The following is a 13,994-nucleotide window of genomic DNA, read 5'->3' on the forward strand; positions in this document are numbered from 1 at the left end:
GAATGATTTATCAAAACATGTCAAGTCAATTCTCCGACTTTCAAATCAGATGGACATATTTCTACTCCTAATAATTATTCAGAAGCTACCAACAGCTGATTAGCAAAAAAGATTTGAGTAGTAATATTATCTTCAAGGGAGAAAAGATCAGAACTAAAGATTACCTAATACTTGATCACCTTATTCCACTGAAAAAAATGATTAAATATATAGGTTTGACTCCTAGGACAGGCTAAAACAATTAAGTTTATGCCAGGAAAGCTTACTGTCTCTTCACCTATGCAGCCAGCTGCACCTCCCCACAAAAGCCTCTCCAGAGAGCAGAGGGGTGCTGAACCATTTGGGATAGGGTGGGAATTTTAATTCCATTAGCTTTGTTAAGTCAACTTACCTTAGAATTCATGTCACAAGATTCACTCTCACATTAAGATTTTATACAACCATAGCCAAAATATTGTATAGGCAAGTGGCTGATAACATTATGACGCCTATTTTTAAAAATGAACTATAATAAATTAATTCTGTTCTCTTTAAGATCTGAATTGTCTTCATCCTTAAAGCAATCACTAAGGCTACAAATTAGGTAAGGTAAAGGTAAAGGATTCATGGACGGTTAAGTCCAGTCACATTCGACTATGGGGTGAGCCAGATCTCACAGAAACACCATTTACCTTCCCACCACAGAAGTACCTATTTATTTACTTGTGCTCGTATGCTTTTGAATTGCTAGGTTGTCAGGAGCTGGGACAAAGCAACAGGAGCTCACCCCATCACGTGGATTCAAACTGCCAACCTTACGATCAGCAAGCTCAAGAAGTTCGGTGGTTTAGACCAGAGTGCCACCTTTACTAGACATTAGATAAGACATGGGACCTTACACAAGACATGCAACCTTACATTACTATAGTTCTGTATCTAGCCTAGAATAAATGACTAAACAACAACAACGCAAATATTTAATAAGTATGTTTGCTTCAGACATGAATCTTAGAAAGCTTGCAGAAAGCTTTAAACTTTAAAGCTTTAAACTAGTATTGGCACAAAAGAAATATTTTCTTTTACTTTTATCAAACATGAAAGACAAAAGCCCTCTGAATAGTCCTTTCATGATATATTTTACACAACGAAGGATTCTGATTTAGAACAGCAGTAGGCAATTTGAAATACTATGCATGACTTTCCCCCCAATGCATTAACCACTGAAAAACATTGTCTGCATTTTCTTGCACTGGAGCCACACTTGCATGTTAAGCAGCAAATATTTTGACTATTTTATCAGCCTAGTTGAAAATGTATTCTGATAATCTCCTTGCATTTCAGCATTACAGTACTCAAAGATGCCTTGCTGGAACCTGAAGATGTTCTTTCAATTATTGCTGATTACATACTAGCTAAATGTCAATCAGGTTTGATAAGATGGGAAGGGTTGAGAAGTTCCAGTTCTTTCTGCAAGTCCACAGCTCTACTAAATATCCTACCCTGCTCCCACCCAGCCACCCATTCAATGAAGTCACTGCCTCAGTTGAAACAAGAAGCTGAGCTAAAATTGCCTTCCCAAAGGTGTCCAAACCTAATTCTCCCCAAGTAAAACATTGCACCTAAGAACAGTTCTCTTATTAGTCTGACTCACACCTGACAGAAACTTACAGAAAGTTTCCCATCTAGATACAAAGCACACTAGAACATACAACTTAAAATTTAACAATAAAGAAATAGAAATATGTCAATAATCAGATTTAAAAAAAACAAAACTTCGGCTGTAAAGTGAACTGAATGAAGTTGGATTTTAGGGGAAATACTTGCAGGAGTGTTCTATTAAAGTCCTATACAAAACCTTTCCTTTCCCACTTCTTAGATAAATGCCCCAACATCTTGGTTTCTCTACCGGCAAACCAAGTTTAGGCCTGAGCTATCTCTGACCTCTACCACTTTTACAGCCTTACCTGGAAAAGGCACAAGTTGAATGTGGAACATTCTGCATTCAAAGCATGCTCTCCGCTACCTTGCTAGGTTCTCCTCTTTCAATTCCCCTTTCAGCTCATTAAAAAGCTGCATTTTTAATAATGCAGCAGAAATTTCATCAAATGAAATTTTTAGATTTGTTCATCAATCTTACTCAGTTATAACTCTGGACACAATAAGAAAGGCCCTAGGGTCACATATCCATATAGTAGATCCTTAAGAACCTATGATCCTTCCTGCCTTCTTCATACAATTCCTTTAACCCCTTATAAATACATATACGCATGTGCACGCGCACACAGAGAGATTATTATACCTGATGAATTAATATCAAACGAATATGTAATTGTAATCACTTTCAGGGAGAAAAAACATAGCCGACAAGCATAGTGCCATATTTATAATATGGGAAGAATGTGTATAAAAAGTGCTGCTCAGACAAGAATTCAGCTCAGGAATCCCTTCAATGTCCATAATGAAGATTTATACTACTTCTGTTTAAGATTGTAGCAAAAATGGAGACACAGTTCATTCTACTTTCACTTTGTTACTTGCATCTTAAAATGCACAGATAATGCACAGATAATCCTCACTAACACTGATATTCATGAATTTTCTCCCATACACCTGTAGTTTCCACTGAAGCCTGTTGTGGTGCTTGATCATACTGATTCACAGATATGAACACCAGCAATTGAGGCACACAGTGTTTTATTAGTCTGGCAGGACATTTTTTTCACAAAGGCATCCACATATGGCAAACTGCAAGACTGAGATAAACATAACATAAACTGGCTTCAATGTGGTCACTAAAACAACTGAAAGGCTCATCATATGCAAAAGTCTTTTAAAAGACAATGGGTGTTTCTATCATGCTCATTTTGGAAAACACATTTATGTTAGATTCAGTTCTTTTTCAGATGTAAACTCAAACCTAATCAGCACACTTAAATAAATGGCAAACCCTATAAAAATATATTGTCAACACATATTTTATTGAAAGTTCCATTTAATTTTCCAGAGACATAATTCTTCCTATTTCTACGGTGTATTTTCTTACATAACCAGGGGTTCTTAAATTCGTATTCAGAATTAATTATAGTTATATGGCATTTTTTAATTGCATATGGTCAATCCGATGCAACATTTTGGTTTTAATACAGATTCTTTTTATGCTTTAATTTTTTATGCAGTAAACCTTTAAAATTACCTTGCCGGTTCACTTCATTTTGAAGCAACTCTTCCATTGCCTCTTCTTCAGCAATATCTAATGGAGTGTCCCCTTCACTATTTACAGCTCCTACATGTGCTCCTTGACTAATTAAATATCTGAAACAGAAGAAATAGCTTGTTGTTAATATGAAAGCACGCCTTTTGATACAAGTACTAAATACATTTAAATATAAACCAAAGCCTCACACACACTAAAGGGATGGTCTCTGATAGCACCACCTTCAAATGACTTTTCCTAACGTGCTGTCAATCATACAAGTTCTTAATATTTTCTTTAAAAAACAACAGCTCTCCAAGTGCTTAGTTTCTAACAATAAGCTCCACATCAATTTTTGAATTATTTCAACTGGATATACTACAGTGGTACCTCGGTTTAAGAACGGTCCGGTTTAAGAACAATTTAGTTTACAAACTCTGCAAAACCGGAAGTAGTGCCTTGGTTTGAGAACTCTACCTCGGTCTAAGAACAGAATCTGAACAGTGGAAGGGCCTCATTGGGGAAAGTGTGCCTCAGTTTAAGAATGGTTTTGGTTTAAGAACGGACTTCCGGAATGGATTAAGTTTGTAAACCGAGGTACCACTGTACTTTAGTTGATCTACTTGGCATTTTCTGCTGCTGCCCCGTGTTATGGAATGCCCTTCATTCTGCTATACATGAAGCCGCAGCCACCAGTTGTTTCAGCTATCTTGTAAAGACTTTTTGTTTGGGCTTCCTCCAACCCAAAAGAACAGAACCTGTTTTATGTATATGAATCTTCTTCCCATTTGTTTTTATATGCTTTTATGCTGCTGCTTTACTGGTTTTAAGATGCATTTTATATATTAAGAGAATTTCATAAGATTAAGTGATTTACCTCTTGCTGCCAGAAGGCCTTTTAACAGGACATGCCAAGAATGGAATCTGGTACCCTCTGCATGCAAATCAAGTGCTATATACCCTTCTCAACAATAAAAACTTAGACCAAGATCAAGTGCTGCGAAGAGATATGGCATCACAGTGTAATGTAAAAATGTCTTCTTGGGCCAGATGGAAGAAAAGATATGTGATCATGTGATGGATAACAAACTAGACACTGAAGGGGGATGGGGTAAAGAGAGAAATAAAAAAAGCCATGTCAGCAGTAGAAAATTGCCTTCAAAGCAGAGACAACTAGTTTGGAACACACCTCTTCACAGCAAAAGCAGCTCTTTAGTAATTAGCCTGTAATTTGTTGAAGTTGTATGCAGTTTTGTTTGCTCAGTTTCATGGCATTAGAATTACTTACACTGCTAATGCCAACTTCAGAACTAAGAGTAGAGAACAACCTACAACGAATTATTTCTGTGATGCTGCAAAACTGAGTAAACGGAACACATATATATGTGTAAGCAGAATGAAGGTAAACAGGTGAGCAATGGCAGCTATATCCTCCCTTTCTAAATGAATCTAGAAGTGAATGATACTCTAATTTCTTTCTATACCTACAGGCCAACTCACCTTAGAAACAAAGATGCCATTACTGAGCCACATACGGGGGGCTGATATGACCCCCTGACATGTTGACAAATGTGTGATGTGGCATCAACACCTATTCACGCATCAATTTTATCTTCTTTAGTTTTTTTCAAGGAAATACAAATGTATACAGACAAACAAGCGTCTGGGGGAATAATAGTTTTTCACTTGAAAGATGGGGGTTGTGGTACAGTAAATAGTCAAACCATCTATTACAACACAAAAAAAGAATGCAAAAGGTGCTGCATTGACCCCAATTCATCCAGAGAGTAAAATAAATGAATCTGTAACCTGTTTCAAGATCCTCTCTAAAGAGTAGTAAGAGGGATCTTTTATCCCTGATCTTAGCACTAAGCACCAAAGCACTGAGCTTGGAGATGAATCCCCCTGTCCGCTCTTTTATGAACATTGTCTTTTAAACTCTGAACATATCCTTGAGTGTTGGAGTGGGAAGAACTTGAATGGTGATGGAGGGGGTGGAAGGGAGGGCTGTCTGACGGCATGTCTGGTTAGCAGACATTGTGTGTGCTAAATATGTGTGTGGCAGGTACATATGTGATTATATGCCACACCAATCAATCTTTATTGCAGTCAAAGACCAGACAGCAAGCACTAACCACACCCACCATGGGCATGTGGTCACCAGACAGGTGGGAGACCATCACTGTGGCCCGGAGAGGGGGGGATTAGTCAACCCTGCCTTAGATGCCATTGCTTAAAGATCAGATAAGCACCATTTCAAGAAGTTAACCTTAAGGGATTATACATTTCAAGTAATCTTCCCTCTCCAGGAGCAAGCCATACATGACATGGGGTTTCTCAAAGTTCCTTGAAACATCAGCACATCACCTATGTCGGAAGTTAAACACAACAGAAGTATGTAGACTAAAACAACTATTAGGCAAAACATTCCCCCTGTAACGTCATCTCAGGGCCTTTCTGACTATAAGATCTATGATTTTTATTTTTATTTTGCTGACTATACTAAATTAAACTTTGAATGTATTAAAATAGTAAGTACTCAGTTTGGTATATTGAAATTAAATCTAATAATAAAAGATCTGCCCTAATATTGTTTTTGCCATTGGCATCCTTTCGTTGTTAAGAAATTGAAAAAATTGAAAAAGAAATTGAAAAAATTCCTTGGAGAATACAATTACTGGAAGGAATCAACTTGATTCCCTGTCTATGTATATAAAAGAAAATAGCAACTTTTGTAAAATCTTCCAGGAGGTAATCCATAGTCACTGCAGGCATCTAGGTTACCATATTTTTCGCTCTATAAGACACACCTGACCATAAGACGCACCTAGTTCTAGAGGAGAACAAGAAAAAAAAATGTTCTCTCCCTCTCTGTGCAGCGCCCCTTCAGCGAAGCTGCAGGAGAAGTGGAGCCCTTTCCATTTCTCCTCCCGCTTTGCTGAAGGGGCGCTGCACAGAGACGGAAAGCTGCGCAGCGGCTCTCCAGCAAAGCGAAGGCAGAAGAGCAAGAGGCATCGGTGTGCACCAATCCCTCTTGGTCTCCTGGCTTCAACGAAAGCCGTGCAGCCTGTATTTGCTCCATAAGAGCACACATTTCCCCTTACTTTTTAGGAGGGGAAAGGTGCGTCTTATAGAGCAAAAAATATGGTATTTAAAAGTCTGTCATTATAGGAACCTGTGGTGTATCCACATTTAGAATACTATTTAAAGTTGAGGCTATTCTGTTTCCAGAATAGTATCAGAACTGGAAGTACTACAAAAATTATTTACTATCTTTAAACTGAGGCTTTGTCATCTACATAAAATAACCTAAGTTGATAAATTATAAACATTGTGGAGACTAAAGTCCTCATGACAATTTAAAAAATTCACTGTGATATGAATAAAAGGTTTCTGTTATGACTGATCCTAAAAGTCTTCACAGATTATCATAACTGATTTCATCTTGTTTCTCTCAGCATCTCTTCTGTCAGCTTCATGTTAAGATGGCAGGTCATGAAATACATCAAGAGTCTGAGACAGCATATAATAAGCTTAGACAAGGGGAAGCCTTCCAGATGCCTTGGACTGCAATTCCCATCACTCCTAGTCAGCACAGACAATGCTAAGGGACATTGGGAATTTTAGTCCAGAACGTCTAGAAGACACTACATTGGCTCATCCTGGTTTAGACATATAAATGGAATATAAAGTCTATCAGAAGCTTGTTAATTTTAAGTAATATATAGAAAATTCATGTCCTGAGGCAATACCTATGAATTATAGACATTGGTGATAAAAACAAGCAGGAGGGAATGGCTACTTCCATGAGGTATGACTTTTGAGATGATAATAATAATAATAATAATAATAATAATAATAATAATAATTTTATTTATACCACACCCATCTGGCTGGGTTTCCTCAGCCACTCTGGGTGGTTCCCAGCAGAATAGTAAAAACACAATAAAAAAAATTAAAAACTTCCCTAAACAGATGTCTTCCAAAAGTCAGATAGTTGTTTATTTCCTTAACATCTGAAGGGAGGGCGCTACTACCAAGGAGGCCCTGTGCCTTCTAAATTCTCCGCAGAATATTCTCCACAAACTGTAAATTCTAATTTAAGAACCAGTTTTATAATCCACATTTTAAAAATCTAGTAAATAATAAGTCAATCTGTGATATTGCCAGTGTAAGTAATAAATAATGATTTTTTTGATCAAGTTACATTACTGGGCATTGTATCATTCACCATTGGCACTTCTGAAATATAGCAATTCTATACCCTTGGCCATACAGAAAATAGCTATAATGCTTTATACACTTAAAGTACCTAGACCTATATAATTATGTGTAACGGCATGTGAGGTGACCTTGATTTAAACAGTTGACATTTCTATATTTTTATTTAATGCCAGTAACTGGTTTTTGCAGTGCCATTCAATGGTACAAGGTGCCATTTACCAGAGATTGACATCGTGGAGACGAAGATGGTGACTTATCCTCTTAAGATGTTTGAGGAGTCAATATAAATTTATAATCATTTGAGACTTGTTACTTAAAGCCTAGGACGCAGGTGGCGCTGTGGTCTAAACCACAGAACCTAGGGCTTGCCGATCAGAAGGTTGGCAGTTCGAATACCCGCGACGGGGTGAGCTCCTGTTGCTCGGTCCCAGCTCCTGCCCAACTCACAGTTCGAAAGCACGTCAAAGTGCAATTAGATAAATAGGTACCGCTCCGGCGGGAAGGTAAACAGCATTTCCGTGCACTGCTCTGGTTCGCCAGAAGCAGCTTAGTCATGCAGGCCACATGACCCAGAAGCTGTACGCTGGCTCTCTCGGCCAGTAAAGCGAGATGAGCGCAGCAATCCCAGAGTCGTTCGCGACTGGACCTAATGGTCAGGGGTCCCTTTACCTTTAATTAAAGCCTATTTTTAAAATAAATTTATTTCTTGTGACAATTTATCAGTTATAATTTAAATATGTTGTGTGTTTTCTTACTTGTCTAACCAGATAGTAATTTGCATTTCTGATGTTATGTAACTTGTCATTACTGATTATTTGTGTTTTATTTTCTGGAAAAAATAGCATTTATTTTAAACATATAAATTTTATTAGTGTTGCACTTAAAACACTGTACCATGTAGATATGCTTACTAAAGAATGTACTCTTGTAGCAGACCTGAGTCTTTTTTGTATTCCTTTTACTTTAAAAGCTACATTTCATACATTCACAACATAATTAGAATTCAAATTGATTGTAAATATATGGTTGGTGACAGGCTTAGTGATTAACGTGAGTCATTCACACTGAATTTTCAATTTCAAGTTTGGTGCAAAAAATGAAAGATTGGTATGAATTAACTGCATTGCCCCATTGAATTAAAGTATCTGTATAGTTTTTTGTTACTATCTGAACAGGTTTACCCATGAATAAACATGTATATTAACTAATTATATCATTCTCAATGCATTAAAATGAATATTCTCCTATTTTAAATGAAAATTCTCTAATATTCTCATTAATCGAGAATATTCTCGAGAATATTCTCCAAAAAATTATTCTTAAGAATTTAACATCACTAGTCAGAAGTCCCATTTTGTTCAGTAGGTCTAATTTCCAATATGTATGCCTAAGATTGCTGGCTTCGTTGCATGCACAGAGAGCCAAAATGCCTCACTTGTATGCTGATAAAGTTCAGCAGATGGTTCTCTTAAAAACAGTTTAAATCATTGTTACATTGGTGTGCACTAAGAAAATGCAAGTAGGAGCAGCAACAAATTGTTGCAGCAACTGTTAAACTTAACACAGGCTTTAAAATAAGGGAGAATAAAAATTGGAATAGGGAATGCTAGAAGTAGAAGTCATATCTTTATGTATTTAAATCCATTCTTTTCAAAGAAAAGCATACTGTACAAAGCTAAACTATCATCATCTATGGAGATCACTTGTAGCCGAGTAAGTTTGTCTTCCATGAACACAGTCTTAAGAACCACAGTGATTTCCTAATATTAAATGAGTAACAAGGTAAAAACAACAACCAGAAAATGCAATCTTATGAATACCTTGAGTGATCCAGTATTCTATAGTGTCATCCTAGTCAAAAAATATTCAGTGTGGGAGGCATCTCAAAATATGTTCTTAGATGTTATGCTCATTTCAACCTATTTAACATCTGAGACACAAGCAAATTAATCCATTGATAGTGTCCATTTTTTATTGACCTTAAGAAGCCACTGAATTAAAAAGCAAAGTACAGGAAAAGGAAGTGACTATTAAAACAATGAATGATGGTCAGACTGTCATCACCACTACCATAACAAACTATGGCTGCCAATCCCCTAGACTTTTGTTTCCCAGCCAATACTTAATCATGGAGTATCTATGATAGTCCGCCCCATCAGGTCACTAGCATCAACAGCACCAGAAACTGAGGCCCAGAATATCTGTTCAGCACATATCCAATACAAGCTGTTTTTCAACATTAGAGAAAGTATGGTTTCTCAATTCATATGTATGCAAAGCAAATACAGCACTAAATAACATCTGTTTCAGGAATGTCATACCTCCTTTCATGAGCTGAATACCAAATTGGAAATAGAACTATGAAGGAAAGCACAAACAGAATATGACACTAGGCTAGTTACTTTCTTAATTTTACCTACAGGAGAAAAAACATCCCATAAAAGACAGAACAAGACCAAAGTAAGTACTGTGGTACCTCTGGTTACGAACTTAATTTGTTCCGGAGGTCTGTTCTTAAGCTGAAACCATTCTTATCCTGAGGTGCGCTTTTGCTAATGGGGCCTCCTGCTGTGCGCACACCTTTAGCACGTGATTTCCGTTCGCATCCTGGGGCAAAGTTCGCAACCAGGAGCAGCTACTTCCGGGTTAGCAGAGCTCGTAACCTGAAGCGTTCATAACCAGAAGTGTTCGTAACAAGAGGTACCACTGTAGTTATACTATACCAAAGCAAGGGGAAAACCTGTCTGAAGTTGAGGATTTCTGCTCCATTCCCCACTAAATAAACTACAAATCTAACTGGTTTGCACGTCATCTAAGCAGAACAGCAAACTGAGCTTTTCTCTATGAACTGTCTTCATTGAGTCAAACTGCTACTCCAACAGTACAGACTGTATTCCCAAGATCAGGGTAAGAAGCAGACACGCAGTAGTTAGTTTAAAACAAAAACAAAAATCCTCCTTTAGGAAAAAAAACCAGGCCTTTTCCTGCAATCTTTCTGTCAAGGGCTTCTAAGGCAATAGGCATAAAACAATACAAAAAGGAAACCTTAACATAATTTGAATAGGTGAAAACAGGATGGTTCCAGTAGATGCAAAGATCACTAATTTCCTTCCAAAGAACAAGAGTGTCCCCAAATAATTACATCTTCCAGATAAGAATGAGGTTTCAAAGTCCACATTCCTCTCTCCAACCTTTCAAAAACAAAACAGTAAGTTGCCTGCAGTGGGACTAGAGATTCCTAGAATTGCCCTTCTTAACTTAAGAACCTAGATGGTTATTCTCCGAGTTACCTCTAGAACTGCTCCAGAAGCAGCACAACCCCAGAATTTAAGGAAAGTAAAGTATGCAGAACTGAACAAAATGGTCTCTTCCCATGGACTTACAAATAAAGTTTCTAACAGTCAACTGTGCCGTCTAGTCATACTAAATGTCAACATTATATACACTTTCAAAGCAGTTTCAGTGTGAATGAAATTATGTATTAGAACTTATGAAGGTCAATTAAAACATTAAATTGTTTATTTTAACTTTAACAGTGCAATGCTATGCATGTTTACTTATATGAGAAAGAGAACACATGGTTTGCATGGAGAGGATCCTACACAGAGAAGATCTGGCATCTCAGACTGAAAGAATCAGGTAACAGGTGATAGAATCTCTGCCTAAGAGTCAAAGTAGGGCTAGATGGATAAATACAGTCTGATTTAGTCGTTCGCAACTGAACTTAATTGTCAGGGGTCCTTTACCTTTACCTTTTTAGCCTCTTACACTTGACTTTAGTAAGTGGGTTAAATAAATCTGTGGTTAAATAACCTTTGATTGCTTTTTTTCCCTTGCTAATTTTAACCACCCCCACCCCGCAAATGTATTTATTAAAAACTGAAGTATTAAGTTGCTGTTGGCATCCATGTGTCTTGGGAGACAATGGAAGTGGGCACCATTGGGGTAAAGTCAAACCAGTGGAGAGTTACAGCGCCAACTGTGGCTGTAGAGACCAATACGGGAGAGACATGTTTTATTGAAGCTGGGACAGATGAAGGCATCCAGTTGTGCTGCTGCAGATGCATGACGTTTATTCTCTCTGCGCTCCTCCCAGCAGTCATTCCTCCTCTGGTCACTGCTATGGATGCATGACCTGACTGCCTGTTTCCAGGCACTGTCGTCATCAGCAAGGAATTCCCACATAGTAGGGACGCGGGTGGCGCTGTGGGTTAAACCACAGAGCCTAGGGCTTGCCAATCAGAAGGTCGGCGGTTCGAATCCCCACAACGGGTGTGAGCTCCCGTTGCTCGGTCCCTGCTCCTGCCAACCTAGCAGTTCGAAAGCACGTCAAAGTGCAAATAGATAAATAGGTACCGCTCCAGCAGGAAGGTAAATGGCATTCCTGTGCGCTGCTCTGGTTTGCCAGAAGCTGCTTAGTCATGCTGGCCACATGACCCAGAAGCTGTACGCCGGCTCCCTCGGCCAATAAAGCGAGATGAGAGCTGCAACCCCAGAGTCGGTCACAACTGGACCTAATGGTCAGGGGTCCCTTTACCTTTACCTAAGGCTAATGTTCTCAGCCTTCATGTCATGTTTGCAGACATCTTTATAATGCAGAGGTGGTCTGTCAATAGACCTGGTGCCTAAAGCCAGCTCCTTGAGAGCCACAAAGCAACTCTCTCCGTCCACCTGTCACCATTATCCAAGCATATATTGATTCAAAACAAAGAAGCAAATATTATTCTTTTGGCCACACAGCATAACTTCAGGTACAGCACTTTTCTCCCCATGTAGCTTCACTCTCATCTTAAGCAAAAAAGTAGCTTTAGTCTTGGTGAAAGGTAGATCTATGCCCACATGATCCAAACAAAGCACTGAGAGCCGGAGTGACCATAGGAAGCAGGTCAGACTGACCACACCTCTTCGAGGTAACAATAACTATTATCATTTTAATTACAAACCCAGCGGAAGGAGAAGATAGTCCTAAGCAAGTTATGTCTATCTGAGCCAAAGAAATAGTGTGACCAACTATTCAGTTTGGCAGAACTCAATAATACAAAGGATATGAAACATCAGTTGTGATTGAAGTATCAATTAGAAGTTCTTGCCTTGAGTCCCATGTGGCTTACAAGCTGTCAACTTTTTACAAATAGTCAAGCCAAGTCCAGCAAGTCACAAAAATAATCATAATCAAATCAGCTGTTCACTTCTATCACAATGCAGATCAAACTTTCATCAGGTTTGGAGACTGACATCTCCACCATTTGGCTGGCATGCAGCAAGTTTTTCTGCTGCTGTGCATGCCCCCATGTTCCCCAGTATCAAAAGATATTGTTGCGCACCAGCCAGTTTGCCGATTTGTAGTGATCTCTTGTCGCTGTCTGGTTTGCTTTATTTGATGTTTTATTGTGTTATATACTGCTTTTTTTCTTTAAAATATAAAGCAGTACAGAAATGAAATTAATAATTACAGTAATGATGATGATGATGATATAAATTTCATATAAATGGCAACCCAGGTTTAATGTGCCATTTGGTGACTAGCTTATGTATCTGAGTGAATCATAGGCATTTTATGGCACAGTGATATCTTAGCTATACCATGCTGTATACCAGATGGCAGTCCTGACTGTCCAATCTAGTCATGAGTGAAGCATATCTCTTACAACACCAAGGTCTTAAAACAGCTCCAGACTGCATAGCCAACAGTCAGGGATGATGTGAGCAACATCTGGAGGGCCACAGATTCTCCATCCCTGTATTAAAAGAAAACTAACTAGCCTATTATGTTTAGAAACATGAAGAAAACAAAAATTATTAACTTCAACCAAGAATGAAGCTAGACCACACAGCACAGATCAGATGGCCAGGTTCACAAAAACTTTTGTCAAGCATTGAGAAAATGTGGACACACTAGCAATACATGATGTTTAACAGTTCTGGGAATGCTGCAAGACAACCACACAAGAGTCACCCTACCCCAAAAAGGTATGGATGAGTATGGACCCTGTGTCTTAATCCTTAGCCAAGCTAGGAGAACTTCCTGCTTACAACTCCTAACATAGGCATTCAACCGTGAGTAAATCACCATATTTTTCGCTCTATAAGACGCACCAGACCATAAGACGCACCTAGTTTTTGGAGGAGGAAAACAAGAAAAAAAATATTCTGAATCTCAGAAGCCAGAACAAGAGGGATCGCTGCGCAGCGATCCCTCTTGCTGTTCTGGCTTCTGGAATAGCTGCGCAGCCTGCATTCGCTCCATAAGACGAACACACATTTCCCCTTATTTTTTAGGAGGGAAAAAGTGAGTCTTATAGAGCAAAAAATATGGCATTTGTTTGAGATCAGGACTGCAAGGGACTCCAAGGGTCATCTTGTCCAACCCCCTGCAATGCATCAAAATAAAGTCCCATGTAGGCAGTGACCTAGTTTTAAGGCTACTAATGTCTGAATCACAGTGGCCAACCCAAGAATGGCCACACTTGTCTGATCAGATAAAAATTTATAGAAAGAGCTCCCAGCTGCAGAGACCACTTGGGCCCCAAGTGATAAAGATGAACTCAGGTGCATCTCCAGGCTGTGAACCTGTTCCATGAGAAAGAGCACAACCTCT

General features: G+C 38.6%; 1 protein-coding gene across 7 annotated transcripts in view; it reads right to left on the reverse strand.

Annotated features, from left to right (window-relative positions):
• PPP1R12A (protein phosphatase 1 regulatory subunit 12A) overlaps positions 1 to 13,994 on the reverse strand; it is a 91,062-nt gene that overhangs the window by 47,204 nt on the left and 29,864 nt on the right. For all 7 annotated transcript variants that reach the window (XM_083573308.1, XM_083573306.1, XM_083573309.1 and 4 more), the window contains exon 3: positions 3,173 to 3,291. In XM_083573308.1, coding sequence (XP_083429434.1) covers positions 3,173 to 3,291 — 119 coding nt within the window. The remainder of the gene's footprint in view (positions 1 to 3,172; positions 3,292 to 13,994) is intronic.

Source organism: Podarcis filfolensis (assembly GCF_964270895.1).
Source record: "Podarcis filfolensis genome assembly, chromosome: 10".
Taxonomy (NCBI): domain Eukaryota; kingdom Metazoa; phylum Chordata; class Lepidosauria; order Squamata; family Lacertidae; genus Podarcis; species Podarcis filfolensis.